General features: G+C 37.4%; 1 protein-coding gene across 1 annotated transcript; it reads left to right on the top strand.

Moving 5' to 3' along the window:
- The first annotated feature begins 4,173 nt into the window (after positions 1-4,173).
- LOC127950590 (C2 calcium-dependent domain-containing protein 4C) lies at positions 4,174-11,187 on the top strand. Its single transcript, XM_052547735.1, has 2 exons — positions 4,174-4,269; positions 6,067-11,187. The coding sequence occupies exon 2, from the start codon at positions 6,104-6,106 to the stop codon at positions 7,367-7,369; it is 1,266 nt and encodes a 421-aa protein (XP_052403695.1). The 5' UTR covers positions 4,174-4,269; positions 6,067-6,103; the 3' UTR covers positions 7,370-11,187.
- Positions 11,188-27,268: the final 16,081 nt, after the last annotated feature.

Raw genomic sequence — 27,268 nt, 5'->3', positions numbered from 1 at the left:
TATTATGCTCGTCTCCACACTTCTTGTGTCTAACAGATCCACGTGCGGACGCCTACTGCTTGCCTGGACTTTCTCGCTGATGAGACAAGTGGGCGATTCAAGAGAGGAGAGCAGAACAAAATAACTTGTGGCCAAATGTCAGTAAATCTTGTAGCCTGCATCACCATGGGAACGAGCTGGGAAGAGACAACAACAGCGGCGACGTCGGACCGGGAAGCAGGTTTTTTACTGCTCCGTGTCTGCTGTTTCCTGAGATGATCTTTTTATTCTTTCTCAGAAGTTCAGATGTTATTGTCATGCATGCTTTGACTATTTTTCTACCTCACAAAGCACCTGGAAAATGGCTCTATTTTAGTCGGAGCCATGCTTTTAGAAGAATCTCACTTAATGAGTGTAATTTTGAGTCTTTGCACACCGGCATGAATGGATGTTAATATAGCATTGTGTGCTATATGGCAGTTATCATTTCATCTCTGTCATTGCAAGCATGTTCTGTAGATGTATGTGGAAGCAAAGGTTTTTCGTCTCCTGCTCCCAGAGTTCAACTGGGTTCAGTAAGTGTGAGAATGCCCCGACAGAGATCATTAGACCTGTTGTTTAGGCTGCTTGTTAAAATATCATACCGTGACATTTGCTCAAACATGTTCGGTGGCTCCTGCTCTTGTTAAAATAAAAGTTCCCAAATGAGGAGAGCAAGTGTTGCCTCCTGTAAATCAGTGGTCAGTGTTTTTGTCTTAAACAACACTGAATTTGAAGGTATATACATTAATGTTTCCTGTTATGTTAAAAGTTTGATAAAGCAGCTTGTTTTTGAGCTTTTTTATTTATAGAAACTGGTGTCAGTACATATTAAATTGATTAAGCACAGCTATTTTTGTGTTTCTAGAATTTTGAATAAAACAGTATTTCATAATAATTACTATTATAAATGAAGTAAGATGATGGTTATTGAATTAGATTTTTTTCATATATTGTAAAATTGCATTAGCAAATGTTAAATGCATATGTTAAATTGTCCACAAAACAAAATTCAAGCATTTAAACATAGGCCTTTAGATCATTTTTAAAGTTTATAATGGATTCAGACTTATAATATATAAATATTAGAACAGATTCAGTCCAACCTAGAGATGACAGAGAAAACTGGCTTTAGATTCTAATAAAAATTAGACTCCTCAAAAAAGCGTTGATTTACTTTACACATAAGATTTAATTTGTTAACATTCGTTTGGATGAACTAACAATTAACAGTACTTCTACAGCATTTATTAATCTTAATCTTACCCTTTTACAAACACATTTTTTAAATAACGCATAGATAATGTAGTCAGTTAACAACAAACTGTTTAATTTATGATGTTCCGTATGACACAACCTTCATAAAAGATGTGCATTTTTTTTTTTTTAGTTAGTTTGTGTATTCTGAACTATTTATTTAAATGTTTTCAGTGATATCACTGCAAAGTGGCAGCAAAAAAAATAAAATAATTAAAAACAATCAACTTTTGCTGCACAAAGAAAGTGTGAAAACATAACAATGTGTCCATATTTGGATATTTCTGAATTGGTCTGAAGCCATTACCCTCTCTGTGATGATAGACTTTAGATCTGTAAACACTATCATCAGCGCAGAATGGGCCGCAGTTGGACACCAGCTTTTGTTATGCCACAGTTAAAGTGGATGATTATCTCAGTTGTGTATAATACTTTCTGCAGATAAAAGTACAGTCTATAATTAATATCTAAACCCCCTCATTGTTTCATAGAGAGATACTGTGGACAAAGCCACCAACCCGCTTTTGCAAGCTCATCTGTGCATGATGAAGACTTTTTAGATGATGAAATAGAAATGAAAGCGTAAATTGTGTGACAGTAGCTCTGCCCATGATGCATCCTGGGAAATCAGAGTGAATGTGATCAACGCTGTACTTTCATAGCCATAATGCTCCTCACCTCTCCAGGCAATTAGTTAATTGCATTTTAATGTTAAGCCCAGACAGCAGATGAGAGACGCCAGAGAGAGAGATGGAGAGAGGATAATAAAAACGCCATACCTGGGGATGTGCTGCTGAACACAATTTGTATTTTGCTTTAAAAAGGAGAAAGACACTTTTCTCTATTCAAGATCATTTAAATAGATGCATGTAATAATTACTCACATGGTTCTAAATTTCATTTTCTGCTGTTTTGGTTGTTTTGTAGTGATTTTGATGAACAGTTTATGGAATAGTTCACCCAGAAATGAAAATGTACTCACCCTCAAGCCATCCAAGACATAGGTGTGTTTGTTTTTTCAACAGATTTATATACATGTAGCATTCCAACACTTGCAGCAGTGTGCAGTGAATGGGTGCCGTCAGAATGAGTGTCCAAACAGCTGATAAAAACATCACAGTAATCCCCACACCACTCTGTTAACATCTTGTGAAGCAAATAGCTTTGTGTTTGTAAGAAACAAATCCATCACTACTGTGTTTTAACTTACAATAGTAATTTCTGGCCAAAATACGAGTCCATAATCCATACTTCTTTTTGTGCAAAGTCTATCTCCTGTTGTCCTCTCACATCGATATCCATCCATATCTTTGTTTAGAACTGTTTTGGACTGTTTTAGCTTGATTTGTGTGTATTTTTCTCCTGATTCAGACCATATGACTGGAGAAAGGAGTGCAACAGGTTCTATTATGGATAGAAGACTCGCATTTTAACTGGAAGAAACTTAAAAATTGTCTTGATTTATTTATTACAGACATGCAGCTGGAGTGGTGTGGATTACTTGAGGATTATTGTGATGTTTTTATCAGCTGTTTGGACTCTCATTCTGACGGCACCCATTCAGTGCAAAGCATCCATTGGGGAGCAATTGATGCAGTGTTGCATTTCTCCAAATTTTAAAACTCATCTACACCTCAGATAGCTTGAAGGCATTTTCTTTCTTGTGTGATCTATTTCTTTAACTGAGCCAATATGTATTAATATAAATAATTCAGGATTTAAAAGATGTCATAATGTTTCCTTGTTTTTTCTTGACATGAGCTAGCCATACGTTTACATGCACAGACCTGAAAAGATTGTGTGTCTGCTGTGACTTTAACATGTGCTTTCTCCAATCAGCTGACTTTTGGAAAAGTTGTCTGCTTTTGCGTGAACAATATGGGTGTGCGTTTCCATAGTCCTCTCTCCAAGTTTCCAGGGAAACAGCAGATCAGAGAACAGCAAATCAAACACAATTATGCATCATCTCAGAGCATTATTTCATTCAAAACGCTTCTCTCTCACTGGCCAGCTATAAGATTCCACCAATTGTGAATAAAAGACAAAAAAAGGTTTAATTGATGAAGCGCTTTGAACAGTGTCTGTTGCTGAACGCTCACAGTTATCTATGCATCATGATTTCCCTGACAGAGAGATGTGGTTTTTCACTGCCCATTTCTGATTGATTCAGTCATGCTATTTTCTGCTGTATGCATATTACAGTATGTGAAGTATGTAATGCCTATGATCCTTATTTATAAATGTATTGGACTGTTTTGGCTTGTAAACCGTGCTTGATCTGTGCATATCTCTATTATAATTCACACAAGGTGATTTTTTCACAGCTGGAGAAAGCAATATTATGCAAAAAAGTTTTAGCTGAAATATTTTATCTGAAAGGAATGATTTGAAGTAAAAAAAAAAAAATGTCTTGGGTTTGTTTCTTACAAACATTCAGCTTTTGGCTTCACAAGACATTAACTGATGTACTTGAGTGGTGTGGATTATTGTGATGTTTTTATCATTCACTGCAGAGGATCCATTTGGTGAGCAAGTGATGTAATTCTAAATTTGTTTGGATTTAGTTGGATGGCCTGCAGGTAAGTAGCCTACATTTCCAGATTTTTTTTCTTTCTTTTATGAGCTAACCTAGTCAATATGTGCTCATTTACTGACTATTTTCATCTTTACTTTTTGCAAATATTTTTTAAATATAATGCAATAATATACATGTAGTATTTGGTAAGCAGTTTGTTCTGTTCCTGTTGCACTCCTTAAGTAGTAGGCAGTATACAGAAGGCTATACTAGTATTCATTCCGAACTCACTGACGGACTGCGAGTAATTCCAGAGTGGTGCGCGTTACCGCACGCGCGCACGGTGCGCTATTAAAGCCTCGAATCCACGCGCAGTGCCAACACACAGCTCTGTCCTGGAGTGAGAGGTGAGAGGAGCAATAACCCATGGATTGAAGCGAGGACGCTTACTTCAGATCCCCACCCACAGACCACTTCACGTAAGTTCAACCGAAATCCAACAGGGTTTTAATACAGGAACAGCTTTGAAAAAGTTCAAATGCATTATATATTAGTATATTTAATACATATGTTTATAAAAACTAATTATCGGAGCAAAATATCTGAGTATCAAACTATTGCTCATCATAATGTGTTGTGCAATATGAAAAATAGCAATCGCGTCAGTTTTACCGCGTTATAGCTGTTGGAAATTATTGTCAAATAAGGTTTTTGCGAAGCCTATATGTTGAGTTCGTTGAGTTCTTGGAGAACAGAAAATGCCATCTGTTGAACATTTTTTTCTCTTCAAAAAATATACCAGGTCCGCCAAATATATTCTATGAAAAATGAGAACGTAACTAATTAACACTTACAAAATGCTTGCCTTTATTCCGTCACTGCTTGTGGGAGGTCCCATATTCATTTTATTATTATTATTATTCAAAGTTTTAATGTAGTCATATATATAAAAAAAATATATTATCTGTATAATCACATTAAAAGTCTCTCATGTGCCAATTTAGACGACGCATATGTTCGTTTAAATAGACAGCGACTGGTATTATGAATATGATTTACTTTTGATCAGGTAAAGTCTTTGCAGCTCCGTCTTACTTTTGCGCTTTTGCAGTCGCAGAGTAAATGCTGCGCAGTCCATATTTCACATCACTGCGGTCTCCACACGTTACCACTGACCTGAAGTGCAGCTGTTGCGCAGAGGACTCTTTCAATGAGGAAAAAGATCCATGCATCAAGTGTATGGAGAAATTACGTAATAAAGAAAGTGTTTTCAACGTTTACAGAGCCAGAGACTCGCACCAGGAAAAAAAATAAATAAAAAATAAATTAAAATTATTATTACATTTTTATTAATTAAATTAATTGTTGTTTTATCAGTTAAATATTTAATATGACTAATTCAACTGACTTCATTTGGTTATGCCAGTAAAAATAATTGTTATGGGTCAGATCAGGAGGAAATTACTCACTAATGTGCACAGATTCAGTTTTTTTACAATGCAGAAACGTCATTAAATCTTTCAGTCTCTTTAATATAACCTCATTGTAAAGGTTGCAGTACCCAATGCAGTACATTCATGGACCCCAGGTGTCCACAGACCTCTGCTTGAGAATCATGGGAATTGAAAGTAAAAACTGTATATTCAAATGTGTGGCAGGATATTGTGATACTGGAAATACAACAAAAATCAATATAGAAATATTAGGTAGTACTTAATGCAATGATGTCTAAACCTACTATGTTATAGTGAAGTCAAAAATAAAATGTAATATGCCCGAATTAAACTGAATTGCAGAAGAAGAAAAAAATCAATTTTAAGATGAGAAAAGGGAGAAATAGCTAATTAAGTTAAAGTAATTTTCATGTTTTTATTTATTTATTTTTATGCTGAGTGCCTGCACTTACAGTTAATAAAATGCACACATAGTGTTCATTAGCTTTTTGAAACCATCTGTGTACATTCTGCATATATTTCTTATGTAAATAAGCTTTGTGGATTGAATGTGTAATGAAAGCATGATGCTGAGCTGCATCTCCACAAGGTGACAGTGTGCAATTGATAACAGAAAAGGAGACAGGTGTCAGTTGTCTTTAACAATTGCTTTTTAGTGTTAGCAATGTGTTAACATAGTATCAGAATCTTCCAAGAATCCACTGGGTGACAGTGTACGCAAAGCAGCGAGGAGCTGGACAGAATTCAGTTTGTATTTGCATTCATGAATCGCAGGTGTCGGTGTGGGTTGATGATATTTCGTCTCACTCTCTGTGCCCATAGGGTGCAATTGCACATCTCTTCCAGACCCCACGGAGAGATGTGGCTGCTGGAAAAGATCCGCGGTTCAGTAGAGGGAAACATTCTCCGGCAGGGAGACTCGGCTGACAAACAGAGCAAAGCCCCCACCTACAGCAACGTCCTCACCCCTGACAAGATTCCAGACTTCTTTATTCCGCCCAAATTGGTGTGCTGCCCTCCAGAAGAGGAGACGCCAGAAATGAAGCCAAAAAACGGGCTCCATTCTTCCTCGTCAGAGCAGACCATATGCTGCAAGACACCACAGGGCAGTCCGCGCAGCCCGCGTCTCATTAACAAGCTGGCTGGAGACACCAAGAACTTGCTCAAAGCTGCAAACCGCCACATCATCCAGATTGAGAGCGCAGATGACTTGGTGGTTGGGGAAGTAGGGGATCTCAACACAAACGCTGATCCCCAGTCTCAGACGGCCATGTCCTTGCCCTATGTACCCAAAGCACAAACCTCTTATGGTTTCGCTACGCTCATGGAAAGTCCTCACACGAGACGTAAAGAGTCCCTCTTCCATAGTGACCCCACAAGCCCGCTCACCTCGCCCAACACCCAACGCAAGTCACAGGGCAACCACTTAAACCCCAGCGACTGTAACGCCTCCCATTCCAACCCCTACCGGTACTTCAGTGGAGGGGAGAGCGACACTTGCTCCTCGGCTGAGTCCTCCCCGTTCAACTCCCCTCTGTTGTCCCGTTCCGCATCCCTCATCAAGATGTTCACCCACGAAACCCAAGCCAAAGTGTCCCGAGCCAAGCGCTCCTTCGGCCGGCACAGCTCTCTCTCCACAGATGAGTGCAGCTCTGTGGAGACAAGCCCGAATATTCAAAGGCGCTTCCGTTGCCCTCCTTCTCCGGCATTCCGAGGACGCAAACACGGGGGCAACATGGATCGCTTCACACAGCACACCGTCAACCTCCACAAGGGAGGAACGTTACGCATCTGCACAGACTACGACATTGACGCTGCCAGGCTTCACGTCCGCGTGCTGGCGGCCGAGGCCCTCTACGATAAGCAGTACGATGCAAAGAGCATCAACTGTTGCGTGGCTCTGTACCTGAACCCGGGAAAGCTCCAGAAACAGCGGAGCACTATTATCAAGAACAGCCGCAACCCTGTCTTCAACGAGGACTTCTACTTTGACGCCCTTCCGGTTGTGCAGGTGAAAAACCTCGCCATCAAGATGAAGGTAGTCAACAAAGGCACCAGTCTGAAGAGAGATACCTTATTGGGAGAGAGGGAGGTACCCCTGAAGGAGTTGCTTTCTGGGATCTAGAGGTCAGATTTTGTCCTCCAGACACACCAATGCGGTCTTCACCTAACAGAACCAGACAAGGAAATATCCCAGCTTTGAGTCCTCAAAGTGATTCGGTCCCTTTGGTTGCAGAACTCTCCAACTAACTGTGTGCAGCTTCCCAACATGTTTACCAGCAGTGAGAGTGTATGGATGTGCAGTACTGTATGTGTCAGATATTCTGTAGATTTGGCCCTTGAGTGTACAGGCATGCTTCGATTGTATTCCCAGGGTTTGTTGAGACCAGTGTCTTCTTGATTCCAGACCCTGTTGGGTCTCATTTTTGTAGACACAAATAGATAAAACAGCTCCCCATCCACATGGTGTATCTTGACAACAAAAGCACATTAGCTTTTGTAGACTGATGCTTTGAAGTCACTTAAGGCCAGATGCAAATGCATGATTCATCAGCCGTTTGAGCCTTAAAATGAAGAGAATGACAAATATATATTTGTCTCCAATATTGCTATAATAACAGTGTTTTGCCTTATGCCTCTTTAATTCCGCTCTTGAGACTGTGACATTTCTCTCAATCACACTGTAAAACTGGACTTTTGATGTTTTCATTTTTTTCTTTTTGAAAGCTGAATCTGTGCAGTTCAAAACCACCCTTCAGCCTTATTGAGTGACAAGCTGCTCACTTTGAGTGACACAGAACTTTAGAAAGGGCGTGATTGGACAGAGCATATGACATCATCATTTCTGTAAATAGAAGGCTCTTTAAATCTGCTTCTGTGTAGCTGCATCGGAAATCATTCCCTATTACCTATAATGTTGACTAAATATTACGCAGTTTGGGAAAACAGTTCAAAATACTACAGGAAACAAATGTGCCAAAAATGACCATGGTATTACCATGTTTATTTGGACATGCTTGTGACAATGCTATGGCATTTTTTGCAGTTACTTGGATTGGCATAGGTTCTTGGGCATGTTACATAGTTTTGACATGTACTATGGCGATTTATATGAAAATGGTAATCATGCAGTAACATAGTATATGTCAAAGTATTGTAGTATTACGATACCTGATCTAATACTATTTCTTAACCATGGTAATATCATTGTTTTTTTTTTTTGTTTTTTTTTTTGGGCATATACTGTGTAAATATATTGCTTTTGGACAACTGCAATGCTGATACCATAAAGTACCATATTTACATGGCAGTCTTAACTCTGATTGCTTCGCATGGCCCACATTTTTGTATATGTAACATGAATATATCATAGTATGCTTTGAAGTACCATGATACTGTGTATTTCAAAATATTGCTTTACCATGGTACTGTTTTTGCAAGGGATATACTAGTAACCAAAAGTTGCAAAGGTTGAACTGTTATACCGAGGCTATGCTAACATACACAATGCTTGCAAAGAAGTTCTTCAGAACAACAATGTACATGTTTACGTTTCTGAAGGACATTAACGGTGCCCACTAGTGCCATTTTAGCTTAAATCTCAGGTTAGGGAACATATTGCATTTTCGTATGTGTGCAGTTTAATATGTTGTTGACTTGCAACAGTTTATGGTGCATTGTGGGTATCGTTTAGTAAAGTATAAAATTGTTCAATAAGATGGACAAATATCCCCCAAGGAAATATGGAGTTTTTTCATACAGCGTCTATGTTCAGAAAGTGTTCAGATGATTATTCTTTTATTAAATATGTGCACAGAGTTTTGGCATGTTTATAGTAGATGTGTTTGTAGATGTTTTCCAATGGGAGCCGTTGCATGACAAAATGTTCAAGCCCACATGTTTTCTTTTCTATTGTTATTACGTCAGATGGTGAACATGTAAGATATAAGCTCACATCATTTCTTCACGTAATCCCCTATATTGGATCCACAGCACAACACTATTTTGTATATTGTACGTGAAACTCATTTTTACCACAGAGCACAACAGTGACAGTACATTCATTCCCCAGTTTTGGACATGTACTTCTCTCATTCATTTTCTCCACTGGTAAATTGAGAAAAAGGTGTTAAATGCCAATAGGCTGAAATGAAATGTCTTGGAAAGTTTATATCTTACAGTTAAAAAACTGAAAATGAATTTTCACCTCGCCCTAAGGTTTCACTTGAATGCTGTTGATTAAAGCTGAGTCAGATCGATTTGGAGTTGTATAAGACACTGTAATGCGTCATACATGGCAAGCTCTTTGTTTGTCCTAAAGAGTGTCCGGTAATATTCCTGAGAGCTCTTCAATCAGGTTGCCACACTCTTCGGTTCTTAAGTGGATTCACACAATTGCAGTGCTATTAGAAGTGAGACAGATTGTTTCGCAGTTTTGGCTTCAGCTCAAGGAAACACATCTGTGTGTTTTTTGATGAATCATTTGCATATCCTTAAGAGTGAAGTGTGTAATTTATGTGCCACATGCGACACCAAATGGAATTGCAAATAGTTTTTCATGTTTTGTTTTTCCAATGAAATGTGAGTGATTTCCTTGTGCAAAAGTTTCTAGGGAGTTATTGTTGGTTGCCACCTTTGAAAATCAGCTTTTGATCAAAGATTATTAAGATTTGTATTTATTTTTATTTTTTTGAGTAACATGCAGATGAATCATGCACAATAAAGTTGCAGTCACAGTAGCAAAATTTCAGCAAGATTTTGCATGCAAAACTTGGCCCATTGTCAGTAGTGTAGCAATGTATGAATTACATCTCACTTTCAAACCAAACATCTTGCATGACCATTTTTAACCTGTTGCAAAATGGCTAAACCTTTCTTCCACATGCAAAATTCCCTTTTAATATGGCTGGATTTTGACTGCAAAAATGTTAAACCTTAATGCTCATTAAGTGCATTAAGAAAACAGTCAGTTTTTAATTAATCTTGACTTCAATTGCTCTTTTAGATTTAGTTTTATGATATAGCACGTGGCATACTGTACATTTGAATGATCAGTCTTAGTGCTATACAGTCTTTCCCTTTAAATGCAGTTATGTTGTAATTTCCGCTTTCCATTTTTCTTTCATTCATTGATTTGTACCCGGGCATTTTCTGCTCAGTTGAGTTACCATCTTTCATCATTCATTGAAAGCACTTCCACGTCACTTTTGCCAAGCTGAAAACATGTATTATATAAAAAGGGGGAAAAGGCACTTTGAGCAAACGGTCTGCAATTACATGAATCAGTCCATGGGTGCTTCATGGGAATTTTTTCCACTGTACTCTATACTTCGAGGGTACAATGATTCATTTATTACATTATTTCCATTTCTATTTTCAGTGCTCTTTCAAAAAAAGCCAAATTAGAAAGCCTTATTCCTGTCGGAGATCGAGCTCTTTTTGATTGGCAGAGAATTCAATTTAGAAGATGAGAAACAGATTCCAGAAGGGATTCAATATGGGGGGTGTTAAATCACATTCATTTCCGCAACCATCTTCCTGTATGTGAGATTAAAGTGTCTCGCACTTGTGTTTCGGATAAGTCATGGAAAATGAAGTGCCTATCCACTGTACTTGATTCCCGTTCCTTCCCTGAGCCCGTCACCAGCCGCAGCGTTCCTATGCATGTGTAGATAAACACCCCTCACCTGTGATGTGCCGACTCAAACCCGGAAAACAACATTCATAAATAGTGTGGTGTTTCGCTTGCTGTTATTCTGAAGACAGATGTGGTTTGGATTAGATGCACTATTGTCATGCCGTTTTAGCTTATTTCCAGTGGTTTATTCTCTCTCTGTATCTCTTCTTCTTTTCCAGACTGATTTTCTATCCATATCTTTACTGGGATCATGCTATTGCTTTGTCTATTTTCTTACTTTGCTCAATAAAAGTTGTGTATATGGTGTACAACGGTTGATCTCTGTTCTTTAACCTTCAGTTTTGAATCCAGTCCAGAATGTTTCTAGAGTGGGGAAAATGATTTTATGTGTATTTTCTGCTTTTCGTGTACACATACAGTACATTTTTGAATAGACACTTGTATAGACATACAATTTCAACAAAATCTAAATCTTTAGAGACATACAAATCATTTAAGCTTCAAAAAATATCAAATTCATAGTGTTGTTTTATTGCATTTCTATTCATTGTACACTCATAACAGAAATTAACTGTCTTGAAACCTTACATTGAGTCTCATCAGGATTTCATTTATATAAAATTTTTCCAGATTTTAACGGATTAATCACTAAGAAATGTCCGGCCCAATTACAGAAATAATTTTCTGTCCAGATTTTTCACTGTTACAGTTTTTAATTATGCATATTGAAGGAAATGTTCGTATGTAAAAGGTACTTGTAATTGACTAATTGTGTGTGTTTTTACTTTATTTTTATTTAACAGTTGCTGAGATGTTAAAATTGAATGCTATACATGCAAAAGCCTACAGAAAGTGGATGAGACCACTGCAAAATGTGGTAACTGTTGCCTGTTGACGATTACCGATCTAGTCTAATCAAATAAGAAAAACTTTCTTTAGAACATCAGTACGTTCTGTCTGAGCCTGAGAAATCATAATTGGACACATTATGTGTTCTGGGCTTGTGTCCAAATGGCAGATTTGCTGTTTGTGTTTCTCCAGGTGCGCTGACGAAACATCTGAAGATGCGGTTTATAGTGAAATAACAAAAAATGTGTACTTTGCGATCACAAAAGTAGGTTTGCACAGTGTGTTTTCTGATGGTTTGGTTTCATCACACCGTAAAACCTTCTTGCAGCTGCTTTAGTCTCCAACAGACCTTCTGGCTAACCATATCTGAGATGTCAGATGGCTTCTTTGAAAGCAGCTTTTCTTTGCTGCCGTCCTATAAACCTGTGGCTAGAGAAACACCTGAGATGCTTGCTGCTCCTTCAGATTCGTCATTGGTTTCTCGGTATCTCTGGTTAGCAAGGTCAAGTTATTTTTGTGTCGTTAGAATGCAAACAGCTGATAAAAACATCACCCACAAGCAGTGTTGGGGTAATGCATTACAAATAACGGGAGTTATGTAATCAGATTACTTTTTTCAAGTAACTAGTAAAGTAAAGCATTACTTTTTAGTTCAAAAGAAAATATCTGAGTTACATTTTCAAAAATGTTCCCATTTATTGACTGGTGAGTCTCCTGTCCCCATATTGGGAGAAATAGGAAGTACAGAGGCGTTGTGTAGTTCTAGACTAAATGTGAATGTGCATTAATTCATCCCACTCGCAAAACAAAAAAAACAACAAAATAAAACAGATTTAGTATTCATCAAAATGAATTAAAACTCAGAATATGATGCAAACCTGCAATAATTAAATATGTTAAATAACACAAATGTATCTAATGCCATTTCATTAACTAATGTCTTTGCTGCTGACCTTTGATGATTCAGTTCAAGCATACTAATAAGCAAAAATGTCTTCATTTTAAACTTGATAAACTAACAATTGTGCTTCATTGTTTTTTTTATTGCTGAAGAGTGTTGAACCTTCTTCTCCTGTGTTCTTCTGTACACAGAATTATAATATTAAAAACAATCAAGCCTTGCTCATATTTAAAAATTAACATGAAAGTATTGCAAAAGTAACGTAAAGAATTACTGTCCATAAAAAGTGACTAAGTAACGTACTGTAATTAGTTACTTTTTTAGGTAATAACGCAATATTGTAATGCATTACTTTTAAAAGTAACTTTCCCCAACACTGCCCACAAGTAATCCACACCACTCCTGTCCATTAGTTAACATCTTTTTGAAGCTTTTCAACTTCTGGCTAACATTTCTCCAGATCTATTCTGATGGAGAAACAAACTCATTTACATCTTGGAATTCTTTCAATAAGATATTATTATTATTATTATTATTATTATTATTATTATTATTATTATTTACCTTCTTTGCATACACACACACACACACACACAGAGAGAGAGAGAGAGAGAGAGAGAGAGAAAGAGAGAGAGAGAGCTGTGCTAACAAAAGCCAGTGCATGTAAACTGATAGGTTGCTTTTATTTCACTGGCAGCCTATTTTATCAAAGTTAAAACGGTGCTTAAGTTGCTCTGTTAAATCAATTAGGAGGACAAGATGCAAAGAAAATGAAAGAATGATGTGCTGTTAGTAGCATAGCTCTGACAGATCCTAGTTTATTGGTAGAAGATACAAGACAGTTAGGAATCTCAGGACAGTTTTTAGAGAAGTGATAAAGTCTTTTTCTTGGCTTATAACCTCATAAAGTGTTTTTGGATTAGATTTCAGAGTTCTTTCTACTAGTCTTTCTACTTTCTTATAGTAAGTGAGTTTGATGTCTTTAAATGTGCTGCAGAGAAGTGCACAAGTGGGACAAAAGAAAACACTGAAAATAGTTCAAAGGAAATTTCACACACACAAAAATGATATGTGCATTATATATAATCAGTTTTTTTCCATTCAATTGAACATGCTTCATGCCGAGCAAATCAGGTCAGAGAGGTACAAACCTCTAACTAAGGCTCAACAAGTCAAGAATCAATTCATATTACAATAAATATTACATGCACATAAAATGTGTTACATTTATTTCAACAATGCACTGAAATTAGAGGCGCTCTCGAGATGTAACAGCATCATTTTGCATTATGAAGGCTCATAGACATAAGTTATATTTATGCTAATTATAGCTTTCATGCTTGTCTGTGATTGATTGTGTCTCATTATGGAAGAAATCGTTTGTCAGTCTTTCAAATGGCTTTTCTGCCATATTTTCAACAACAGCCAACTGAGAAAAGTCGGCCATATTGTGTTATGGATTGTGGGCTTGGCCGAGGGTTTCTATGGCAACTGCGCAGAACATTTGCAGTCCGGTTTGGAACCCAGTTGGTCGGATCTGTGTGAGCAGTATGTTCCATTCATCTGCTTCGAAACATGTTTTGAGGGAAGCTTCTGGAGCGACACCCAAGACAGATGCAGAATTTGGTCCGGTTTAGTCTGAACTAGACTTTTCGGAAATAATTATTCTCTATTCGGTTCATATATTGCCAACATAGACTTTTACTTAATTACATGGCTTTTTACAAAGCATTTCAACATTCTCAGAATAAAAGGAACAAAACCTGTCACTGGGGCAGTACATTTTTAACAAGCACACCTTTTGTACCTAAAGATACATATAAGTACCTAAAGTGTACATATTAGTACCTAAAAAGTGTCCCTTTTGTACCTGAGTGAAGTTGAAATTGTTGTTATAATTGCCTCAGCTGGTAGACAAGCACAATAATACAAAAGCTCTGTGGAAATAGGTTTTGTTATATCTGACAGACTAGGTAATGAATCAAAACCAAGGTTGTTGTTTTTTGAATAACTGATTGAATTATTCATATTTATTTATATTAATAATGAAAATATGTGTTGTTTTTTAGATGTTTTTCTTCAGTGGCAGCAATACGCTGTGTTTTCCACTAACTGGCAACCGGCCTGTTACAAATCAGTGGGCGGAGTCACACATACCAAAACAAAAACAGACATTCCGACACAGAATACATTGAAAGTAGAATAACTGTCTGAAGAGACACTGAACTTGGCATGTTTCCTAAATATCTGTGAACATACTATGGTATTTTTATGCTTCGGTACAGTCAACAACAACAACAACAAAAATTACATACAGAACCTTTAATCATGAACATTACTTATCAATAGAAAACTTTGTAGAGTGTTGATGGTGTTGCTTTATGCTTGCCAAGGTTTTCTGGTGGTAACTAGGTGTTTTGGGGGGATTTAGGCTAGTTGTTTAGGTTTAGTGTTGATCTTTACTGGCCCGTCTTCAAGTCTCTGTTATTCTGATCTATAAAAACGGTGTCCCTTCTTAAGTATAAATCTGTTGGATTTTATAAATGCATTTTGTATTTCACATATGCATTCATAATTCATAATGTATTTTCTGCCTGCTGTGTCTCTGTTACTAGGCCGTGTTGGAAACACAGTAGTAACTTGGTTAACTGGTAAGAATACTCCTCCACCAAGTAGAAAATGTTGCTATGGCAACAAAGGAACCATTGTCTCCCGATGCAAAGGGTGAATGTTCTGAGAGAGGCCATCTTTCATCTGATCACATGAGCCATAAAAGTTCAGCGTAACTCACAGAAGTTTAGGAAATGTTTCCTCTAAGGCTTGTTATGGTCATTAAGCAGACGCTGTGATCTTTCACCGGTATTCCCCGACGCCGCTCACTGAAAACAACTGCATGTTTATTCTTGATTGGCTGAGCCAATATGGACTCAGTCGCTTTCAGAGTCAATGCAAAAGGGCATTAAACCAACATAAATGACTCCGAGGGGAGCGAAACTGCAGTCTGGAGTCAAACCAGATGCATTTTAAGAAAAAAAAACCGCAAGCAAACTGAAAATGAAGTTCACTGGGACTCTTTAGAACTGAGAATTCTGTTGATTTTTTTTCTATTTATTTATGAGTGATCAAACATTCATGAACTTGGCATGATTGTGTAAAATGTTTTTTACAAATAAATATAATGAAGTTTGTTTGTTTGTAGTTAGTGTTTAAGAGTTTGTTTATCGTGTCAATCCTGTCCTGTTAAGTTGTTTAGTTTCTGGCCTAGCCGTTGTTTTCCCCCTCGTGGGTTTTGTTTTCCCCTTTTGTATTTAATAAACCCTGTGTGTTGTGATCCCTGTCTGCACTTGAGTTCCTCCCTTGCCAACCCTGACAGAATGAACCGACCAAAAAGGAACTCAGCAGGCAGGAGGTCCCCCGAGCTCCAACACCTGTTGGAGTTCCGTCGTCAATGTTGGATGTCATCCCCCACCGACAGGAAGGGGGTCACCCTCCCATACTCGCCCGAGGGGGAATGGATCCTCCAAAATTATGCCCGGCTGTGGGAGAGCATCTCCCAGGAGGAGCCACAGAGGTCCCCTCCACCTACCCAGCTGCCAACGATCCCAGAGGGTCGTGCCGTGGCAACCCTGGGGGATCAGGCAAGTCCCTCCCAAAATCCTGAGGCACCTCCCACTACCTTCAATCTCCCCAACAAGCGAGGGAGACGGTCTTCATGGGAGTCAGCTTCAGAGTCTTCGGCGTCCGAGTCTGCCCTGCCCGAGACCAAACTCCCCCAACCCGCCTCTGACCCAGCTGTGGCCTCTGCACCGCGCCCAAGGAGGAAGAGGAAGAAGAAGGGGCCTGCCGGTCCTGTGACCCTGTCTCCTCCTGAGCCAGCAGCGGTGAGCGCTGGCGTGCCCGAGCCAGCAGCGGTGAGCATGCCCGAGCCGGCAAAGAAGAGAGCTGTTTTCAAGTCTGCTGTCGTGAGAGCGGAGGAGAGAGCCGCGGCCGACTCTGCAGCAGAAACTCTAGTACAGTCTGTCTCATCTCGTAAGGAGATGCCAGTTATCATAGCGGCTAAAGCTTTGTCTGATTATTTGTCCCGTCTTGTTCAAATATTAGAAGTCCCCGTCAGTCCTGTCTTGTCCCCTGACCCTGTCCCCAGAAATCCCGAGTGTCCAGCCGTTGTCCCCCCGTGTCCTGTAGATGTGGTCCCCCCGTGTCCAGTAGATGTGGTCCCCCCGTGTCCGGCTGATGTTGTCATGTGTCCTGTTGTCCCCCCGCGTCCCGTTGATATAGTCGTCCCTCGTCCAACTGTTGTCGCCCCTCGTCCAGTCAATGTAGCCCCTCTTCCTGTAGAGGTTGCCCCGTGTCCTGTGACCCCTCCGGGCATGTCCTCTGTCAGTTGTCCTGAGACCCCTTCCCACCCAGACCTGCCCGGACCCCTCGTCGTCAGCCTTCGTCCCGTCCTCCTAAGACTCCTGCACCACCCACCCACCCTAGTCTGTCCCTTATGAACTTTGTGGTCCCGCCTCCTCCCCTTCCCTGTTTGCTTTTTTTGATTTGTCACCCCAACCCTGCCATTGTGTATTTATGTTTGCCTTTGTTGTTATTTGTCATGTCTTGTTGGTTTGTGTCTGTGTCCCAGTCTGTCATGTCAGTCATGTCCTGTGTTTGATGTTCCCTTGAGGAGCATCTGGAAGCCGCTCCTTAAGGGAGGGGTTCTGTCATGATTCTGCCCTCGTGTCCTTGATTTTTCCCTAGTCTTGAGGCAGGATCATGACAGACCCGTGTTTTGTGTACAAGCACATGGCCTTGTCTTTAGGCCATGTGCTTGTGTTGTCTCGTTCCCTTGCCCCGCCCCCCTTGTTATCCTAGTCTTGTCGTGATTGTCCTATCTGTGCCACCTGTCGTGTCTTAATTGTTCCCCTATTTAGATCTCCTAGTGTGCTCTGTCTTTCGTCGGTTCATTGTTCCACATTTGTGAGTGTTTACCAGATCGTGAGTGTCTCTAGATGTTTCTGTACCTTTGAAGTCTTTGTATACCATGAGTGTTTGTTTGTAGTTAGTGTTTAAGAGTTTGTTTATCGTGTCAATCCTGTCCTGTTAAGTTTAGTTTCTGGCCTAGCCGTTGTTTTCCCCCTCGTGGGTTTTGTTTTCCCCTTTTGTATTTAATAAACCCTGTGTGTTGTGATCCCTGTCTGCACTTGAGTTCCTCCCTTGCCAAACCCTGACAGTTGCCAAGTTTAAGAAAACTGCTTGTTTATACTTGCCGCAAGTAAACCTAATTTAATCTAGGTTATATTTCTTTTACATTTCAGTTTTGATCATAGTCTTTGAAGATGATATGCATATTTGATTGAACGTTGACATCACATTTTAACAATGTACAATTATATGAGTAATTGAATTATATTATTTGCATGCAGCATTGTTTTCCCCTGCTGTCTATGAGCATCAACACAGACCTGTGACCCACCAGTCCAGAATTACTGATCTGGAGCTGCATTAAATGATGTGCTGCTCAATTTCCAGAAGGGTCTTTCTGTGTCGAGTGGTCTTGACATCTGTAACTTTCATTCTCTTGAATTCCACTTTTCTCCCCAGCTCTCACTGTGCCATTACTGTAAATAGATCTGCATGAGTGTATGTGAGTGGGTTTGTGCACATGAGTGTCTCTGTGTGGTGTTTGTGTGTGCATGTGGGCATTTATGGAAACCATCTTGATACACATATAAATAACATGACATATCCAGGCATATCCATTCTGTAATGTTTGAGCTTGCAGAAAAGAAACCATCAAAATATGTTTTTGAGCTACAATATGTGATAAATCCATTCATTAATTCTGAAAGGCAGTTTTGCAAATCTCAACATTATTTTCCTGTAAACGCACAAGGCAAGATTGTATTAATGAAACATTGCAGCTTTTTTTCAGTTTTAGGTTTTAATTTTAGGTTTCAGATTTTCATAGTTCATTTTATTTGAAAAGATAAAAGTAGTGCTCTGCAACAATTAATCACTTTTTAATATTTTTCATAAAAATACATGCATAATAAATACAGTACTCACACATATATTATGTGCACAAAAACGTATTTAAATGCAATTAATCACAATTAACCACTGCCCAGCACTAGATAAGCTAAATTTGACTCATATTATACAGGAGCATCTTAATAAATTAGAATGTTGTTGAAAAGTTAATTTGTTTCAGTAATTCAACTCAAATTGTGAAACTCCTGTATTAAATAAAACCAAAGACTTAAACTACTTCAGTCTGTCTGCATTGAATTTATTTAATACACGAGTTTCACAATTTGAGTTGAATTACTGAAATAAATGAACTTTTCCATGACATTCTAATCTATTGAGATGCACCTGTATTATAATTTAAACAGTAATTATAGAAATAATCATGAAAAACTAAATAAATGTATTGATAATTTCAGTTATTAAGTCTTAGTATTTACATAGTATTATGTACTTTTGTCTTTTTTGTATTAGTTTTAGGTTGATTAATTTTAGTACTTTAAACCAGGTTTATTAAAATGTACAAGATTTTGTACTAAAACCAAGCGAAAACAAAATCAACTTTAACTAAACTAAACTTTTAAAAAAATATTTTTAATTAGCTGCAAAGGCAACATTAAAATAAAAGTTCATTACAACTAGACATTATAAACTACAAACAATTACAAAAAAGCACAACAAATTAACTAAAACTTTAAAATGAAAGCAAAAACAGAGATATAAATATAAATATAACTATTTCAAAATGTAAATACAAAACTATAATAGAAAATGATGCTAAAATACCCCTGCTTTTAACTTTAATTTAATTTATTTCATTTAGCTGCCAGAAAAAAACATTTTGACTTTTTTTTTGTTTATGTCTGTCCATCAAATTTTATTTTATTTTATTTTATTTTATTTTCATGACACCCCCAACATGAGGATAATAAGTAATATAAATAATGAATACATATGAGATTGTTCATTGGACCACCTTCTACCAGTCTGGTCAAGATGAAGACGTGGATTTTGTTCCGAAACTGAAGTGCTGGCTTACAATAATACAAGCGAGAGCAGACAATAATTCAGTCTAAATTTGAGCACTAATGTAAAACACAGGGCTCAACCTACCGTGGAGAAGGAACTGGTGCAGGCTGAGAGTTGTTTGATTGGTTAGAGTTCTCCTCCCAGACGCCTTTGAGTGTGTAGATGAAAGCTCGCGTGGTGAGTTTTGATGATTGCGAGGCAATGGTGAATAAAGGAGCCAAAACGCAGCCGCACACCAATCACAGCCTAATCAACATGAGCAGTGCGCTATCTGCTCTAAAGGCACAGGATTCAGCTGCTATTTACAAAAGATCAAATGCTGCTGGCCGCTCACTGATATTTCGGTCAAAGCACAGCGCTGTGTTTTTATTAGATGGCAATTTAGATTCGACCCCAGAGCTTTTGTGTCCAGCTTTTTCTGGGTGCTTATGACCCACTTTATATCCTGAAGTGTGCATGCATATAAATACATAGGTGTGCATGTTGTGCCACGCTGATTGTGTGTATTCAGACAATTAATCAGAATGTGTATAGATGAACAGTCTGGTCACGAGATCCCGTCAACAAGCAGTCGCTTACTTTTTTGCTTGTGTGTTGATGCCATAGCAACTTGAGAAGATATTTTGTTATTTTATTTCTAATTTGGGTATGTAGAATTGATTAAATGGATATGTTTGTAGGCACTTCAGCTCAAAAACCTTGGTTTCCAGTTAATGATACAACTTGACCTTTAAATAGTTTCATTTAAAGCAACCATATGAACATTCATGTATTTTTGTGACTTTGGAGCTCCTAGAGTTAAGTGAGTGGAATTCAGTTTCGTGATTATATAGCTTTCACATTTATAGTAAATAGCTGTGTGTGCGCATTCGTTGCTGCTGTAAAGCGCTCCTTTTGCAGGATTTCGTACTCAGCTCATCAATTACAGAAAGCCATTCACATTATTAGAAGTCAGTGAATGATCTGAATGATTTTGAAACTGACATAAAAAAAAAAAAACTTACAGTTGCTTTAAACAAGTGACATTGTGTTTAGAGGATCTGTAGGCTATTGGCAGTCATTTCAGTGAGAATTTCTACATCTCGCCTATGTAAACAATATTTCATAATCCACAGATAATGTGTGGGACGAGGCTTTTCTTGGCAGGCTCCTCACTTCAAGGTGAAGTGTGTGATTTCTGTACAACTACTGTAAGCATCGCTGTTGGATGAGCCAATGTTTCTGAAACGGAGCAATGTTTTGATAGAGCTGCAGTCTTTACTCTCTTAAGGAAAAGCTACTTACACATGTTTGCTGCATATTAAGAGGAAATTACACACATCATCTTCAACATAATTCACGGTGATCCAAGCATGAAGTGCTGATATTACAGCTTGTGGCATAGAATTATTTGTATCTGAGTTTATATTTGATATAAAACAAGTGTACAATTATAACTATGATTTAGTTTAACATATTGTAATTCTATCTTTGGAAGGCAATTGGCTTTATTAACTTAATACACATTTCTGAGCTTATTGTGAATGATTGATTATTTGAAAGAAATCTGCACCATTTATATAAAGATAAAAAAAAAAGTAGAATCTAATTAACTACCGATGGAGTGTTATGCTAACCAGTGGATTCTCTGCAGTGAATGGGTGCCGTCAGGATGTGCAAAAAGCTGATTAAAACCACAATAATCCACAAGTAAATCACAGGACTCCAGTGTATTGATTAATATCTTGTGATGTGAAAACCTGTATGTTTGTTAGAAACAAATCCATCATTACAATATTTTTTTTTTTTACTTAAAGGCTTCTAGTTAGAAATATGAATCCATAATAATAAGACTTCCTTTAATGGAGAATGTCCATCCTCTGTTGTCATCTCACATTGAAAACCACAGACATTTGTTTTGGACTGTTTCGGCTTGTACGCATTGCTGGATCTGTGCATATTTTTCTCCTGATTCAAATGAGGCTCTTTTTTTTAATAATGGACAAAGTAATATAATAGATAAAATACTCATATTTTAGCCAGAGGTTTTGCTTTAATGTTCGTTTCATGCTGTTTTCGTCAAGTCAAGTTTGGACTGATGTGAGTGTGAGTAAATTACATTTGGGTGAAGTAACCATCTAAAAAGAGCCTCAGTAATCATGTAAAGCATTTTCAGTGGTGGAGAGCAGACAACATTATTCAAACATCATTCCATAGACTATCATGCATTTTCCCACAAAACTAGCACTCATCTGCATTTAAAGCAGGCATATTCAGTTTCAGAACTGCTCGGTCATCATACCAATGAAGAAGTGTCTGGCTGTGCTAACAGTTCATGAGTGTATGATTATGTGATATTGATTTGTCCAGTGTGCTGGTTATGTGGGATTTGTCCTCAAGTTCATTTCAAAAGAAAATTCCCAAAAATTTTTTTATCAAATTTAAATATGAAAAAAACATAATAATAAAACTACAAAAGATAAAAAAAAATTATATTGCAGTATTAAAAAAAAAAAAAAAGCTAATTAAATGAAAAACAAGTGTGAAAAATAAAGCCAGTAAATATTATTTATGAGTGAAGATAGGACAGTGGGAAAAGTGTTGCTTTGAGTCCCAGCTATTTGGTGAATGGAATTAGATGGCAGGAAGTTTTTTCTTTTTTTTTTAAAGCTTTTATTTTTTACCTGTTGACCTTTGAAAGTTGCAATTTCTCGGACATAAATAGCTCACGTTGAACAGTGGCATCTCTGCATGGGGCTAATAATGCACATTCAGGCACTGTGAACGTTTGCAGCTGATGTTAAATTGTGTTGACCGGGTTTATGAGTGAATTTGTTCTCTTTTGTGTGTTCAGTTCGTTAGAATCATTCATATGCTATTATAGTGTTTGTCAATATCTTGAATTAAGTTTTATTTTTCACATTTTCTTCCATTTTTTAAATATCTTTTTTAAATTATGTTTTAGGTATTTTAATACTCTAAGCAAATGATATATTGCAACTAGCTAAAATAAAGTGTTTAGGTTTTTAGATATTTTATTTTTAATAAATTTTGTTTGTAGGTGACACTTTGTTTCAGCAGTACTCTATATAAAAGTAGAATCACACAACATAATGCAACTGAAAAATAAACAAAAGAATATGTAATTGCATTTCTTTCTTTTTTTCAGAAGGGAAAATGATACAATCTTAACATTCATGGAACGTAATGGGATTCCGCTGGGTTGTCATGGCAACCTACAGAAGCAAACACCTGTGAATTAGAAGCGCTCCACTCGCCCTCCGCCAACAGGAAGTGCTTTAATTAGAGCCAGAACAGGAGAGCGGAGGGGACAATGTGCTTCATTTCTGCAACCCACCAATTAACACCAGACATCTATCAAATCACATAGAATTAGATCCCGGCTCAACAATTCTGACATGTGCCGGAGAGCGAAATTATGCTTAATATTCATATCAAAACTCATCTTTTCTAAGGCGAAGTCTCTATTAAGCGCTCATCTTTTGATTATGGGTTTCTCTACAGATGTAGATGCACTTTTCTTGTTGGGATTGGAGTTCACAGCGTGCGATGACGTTATCACGATCGCTAACTAGGACAGAGAGTAAATATTATAATGGGTAATGATATGAACAGATAATAGACAGGGAAAAAAAGTAAGAAACTTTAATGATGTTATGACATGCTTTTCAAAGGGGCAGCAATTTTTTAAAGCGTTTCCACACATTTTCCACCCTCTTTCTGAACCCAAAATAAAATGAGTAATTTTAAAGGTGATTTTATCTCTTCGAATTCAATGCCTTCTGTTATAAAAAAAAACATAGTTCACCCAAAAATTGGCAGAAATTTGCAAATAAATAACAAATAAATAAATAAAAAAACTCACTCTCAAGCCATCCAAGATGTAGATGAGTTTGTTTCTTCATTAGAGATGAAGCGTTTGGAGAAGCATTGCATCACTTGCTCACCAATGGATCCTCTACAGTGAATGGGTACCGTCAGAATGAGAACATAAACAGCAGATAACAGCATCACAATAATGCACACAACTCCAGATCAATTAAAGTCTTGTGAAGTGAAAAGCTGCATGCTTGTAATAATCAAATCCATCATTAAAGATTGAACTTTTTTATCTTTAAACTGTTGCTTCTGGTTAAAATACCAGTCTATAATCATAATAACCATTTCTTCATGATAGAGTCGTTCTCCTTTTGTCCTCTCATATAAAAATCCACTGACAACAGTTTTGGTCTGCTTGTGCATTTTTCATAAAAGATTACTTTTTCACTGGAGAAAGCAATAAGCCAGTAATTTAAGCCAGAAGCAAAGGTTTAAAGTTTAAAAATAAGTAAATGATGGATACGTTTATTACAAACCCACTGTTTTTCATATCACAAGATGTTAATTGATGGACTGGAGTGGTGTGGATTATAATGATGTTTTTATCAGCTGTTTGGACTCTCATTCTGACGGCACCCATTCACTGAAGAGCATCAGTTGGAGAGTCATGTAATGCCTCATTTCTCTAAATCGGTTCTGATGACGAAACAAACTCATCTACATCTTGGTGAACAGTAAATTGTGTCACGCTAACATACATGACATGAATCAGGCACAATGCTGGAAATAAATTTCAGCCATGCACTCAATTGGTATCCTTTGGAAGTCAGGTAGTAGATGATGTGTATATGTAGGTGTGGATGTGTTAATGTGGGGGCAGTCATTAATTTCAATTATGTTATAAGCTGACAGAAGTGCAGAGCCACTCATTCTTGCAGCCTTCTTCAATGAATAATGTTTTTGGACTGGTGAGGAAGTTGTGCAAATGTTTTCACAGTCTACTGAGCTTTTTGTCACAAAAGATCAAATACAATTATATTCCTTGTATGACTATTTGTTCCCTTTGGATTAACCATCAAAACCACAGTTGCACCGCAAGAGACGCTAAACCAGATTCAGATTCAAGCAGCTGTGAGAAATGCATTACACTATAATAAGTGTGTGGTCAGGAATAACGCTACAAATTATATATCAGCATCATTAAGGGTTCACTTCCACCGGTTAAAATGGATTGTTTTAATACTAATTGGAAAGTGCATACTGGAGTTCACATGAACTGGAACTTTTGAAACAGACCTTTTTATCTTCAGTAAAAAACTTTGGAATCAAACTCTGATGTCAAACTGACTCAGGATCACAACAAAAAGGAGTGAAAGTGGCCTAAAACTCAAGCCATTCTGAGTTTGACATTAAAGTTTGCTTTTTTTGCAAGACTTGTGGTTGCATTATAAAAAATGGAAATTTTCTGTCTAGTTTCAGTGCAGAATTTCTCCTAATGAGCATGCTGTGCTGAATGCGGCTGTTTCACTTAGACGGACTGATGAATCAGCCTCAAATAAACACATGTCCATCCGTCCTTACTGCACCTCGCTTCTGATATCTGCATATGTCAACTGTGCTTATCATTTGAAATTCAGAGAAGATGGATACAGTATATGGTAGATAGTAGGCCTAAAAAAAAATAGTTTCTCCTGGAAAGCAATAAAATTCCTGCATTTCTGAAGAAAATTACCACAGTGATATGTATGAAGGCACAATAGGAAGAATTGTGTGAAATGTCATTATTATCTTATTTTGCTTTGTAATTATTCTTGTTTTTTGTGTTTTGAAACAGTGGAGTTGTAATGTGAATGCATATTTATTTGCATAAACAGGGCGCAGTGTTCCGCTCACAGGAAGACAATTTAGAGATGTGGGGAAAGTCAGTTCATTTAGAGTCAGATGTTATTCCAGTAACCACTGATGAGTGATGGAGTTGGTCATTCATTAAAAAATATGTCAAAACTGAGACAAATCAGTACCTGATTATATCCAGCCCATATGAGTCATTTGTTTGTGAATCGGATAAAAGAGGATTCAATCATTTTTATGCCCTTAAAAGAAGCAGCTCATAAGAGTCATTTGTTTCATCAGTCTGATTGTTTGCGCTGTATGTTTTTGGTTCACTAAAAAGAACTGACTTGTAAGTCAACTGTTGTTAATTTTGACAAATTGACAAAGAATTCTTTTTCATGAATCAGACAACACTAGTTATGAGTTATGTGTTTATTTCACTAAAAAGAATCAGCTTGCAAGAGTCTTTTTTTTTTTTTTTTTTTCGTGAATCAAGCTACTGTTTGTGCTGTATGTTTTTGATTCACTAAAAAAGAACCGGCTCATAAGAGTCATTTGTTCACTAAATATGAATCTTTTTAGCATTTGTATACGTGTTTAAGTCAGCAAAAGGAAACTAGCTGAATGCTGTATGTTTTTTGTTCGTTTTAATTGTTTGTGAATCTGAAACGTTTTTGCGCTGTAGGCAATCATTTTAATTCAATAAAAGGAGCTCAGAAGAGACATTTGTGTTGCTTGTTTAATTTGTCCAACGGCTGTCTAGAAACCATCCAGAACAAGTTTTCCCAGCTTAAATGTTTCACCAATGTCTGATAAACAGCCTTAGTTTAGTCTTCTCTGCTTGTTTACTGCGTTCTTCTCCTGTCAACAACTAATCCATGCAATGATTTCTTGCCTAAAACCACTGGGTCCAGAACTGAGTGTCTGTACACAAAGATGGTGGTCTACAAATCATGTACTTCTGATGGGTCCTGTGCCAGTCGACCAATGTATACATTTCTCCAGGTACTGTATGATGGATCTGCTTGCACATTCAGAAGGTTTATTGGGGAACAATATATACTACTATTTTAAAAACGTAGTATTCCAAAATTAGTATTCCATTCCCAACATCGGCGAAGAGCCAGTGTGTCCAGTGTTATTCCGGTCAGAGCATTAGGTCCTCCCGAATCAACCCACTGGCTCTGTGGCTGCTGAACTGATGGCCATCTGTGTTGTGTCAAAAGCACCAAATTAACCCACACAGATAGCAGTAATTGCTCTAGTGTGTCCTCCCAAAGGGTTTATATGTGTGTGTGCGCACAGTTTGGCATCAGGATTCAGGGTTTTCTCTTGTTATTGTGAAGCCGTGTAGAGACTTTCTCCTTATCTGTAGTAAAAACACATCTACTTGTTTATTTGGGTCTTATTTCTGTGGCATGAACAGGAATGATCAATGTAATTTGAAGTGTAGTATCACAAGTTTTATCTATTTTATTTTTCCCCATGCTCTAGTGACTATGTTAGTCATGGTTTCTTGTGCCAGACCAGTTTAGTTTTCCACTTTCTCTTTGACCCTTAGACATAAACAGGCTATTTCTGCTGACGTGCCTTAATGAGTGTGTGTATCACTTGCGCTTTACTGCTTTTCCTCATGAGCTGAGGATTTAGAAATTATAGAAATAAATGAGTCCGCTTCACTAATTGACTTATCATTCTAGTTTTTACGTAATAGTCTGTTTTATGGTTTAGTCTCAGTTCCATTGCCACACATTTAGATTTCTTAATTATGCTTTTAATGACCAATAAGAGTGTAGCACTTTTCAGAGGTATTTTAGTATTATTTATATATGATAGTTTTTATTCATATTTAAAATTGTATTTTATATTTTATGTTTTCATTTTAATTGTAGTTTGTGCTTTTGTTTAATAATGTTGCTGTTTAGCTTTTTTCTTTACTTTTT

Source organism: Carassius gibelio, chromosome B2 (assembly GCF_023724105.1).
Source record: "Carassius gibelio isolate Cgi1373 ecotype wild population from Czech Republic chromosome B2, carGib1.2-hapl.c, whole genome shotgun sequence".
NCBI lineage: Eukaryota > Metazoa > Chordata > Actinopteri > Cypriniformes > Cyprinidae > Carassius > Carassius gibelio.
This window is presented reverse-complemented; position numbering and strand designations above follow the sequence as displayed.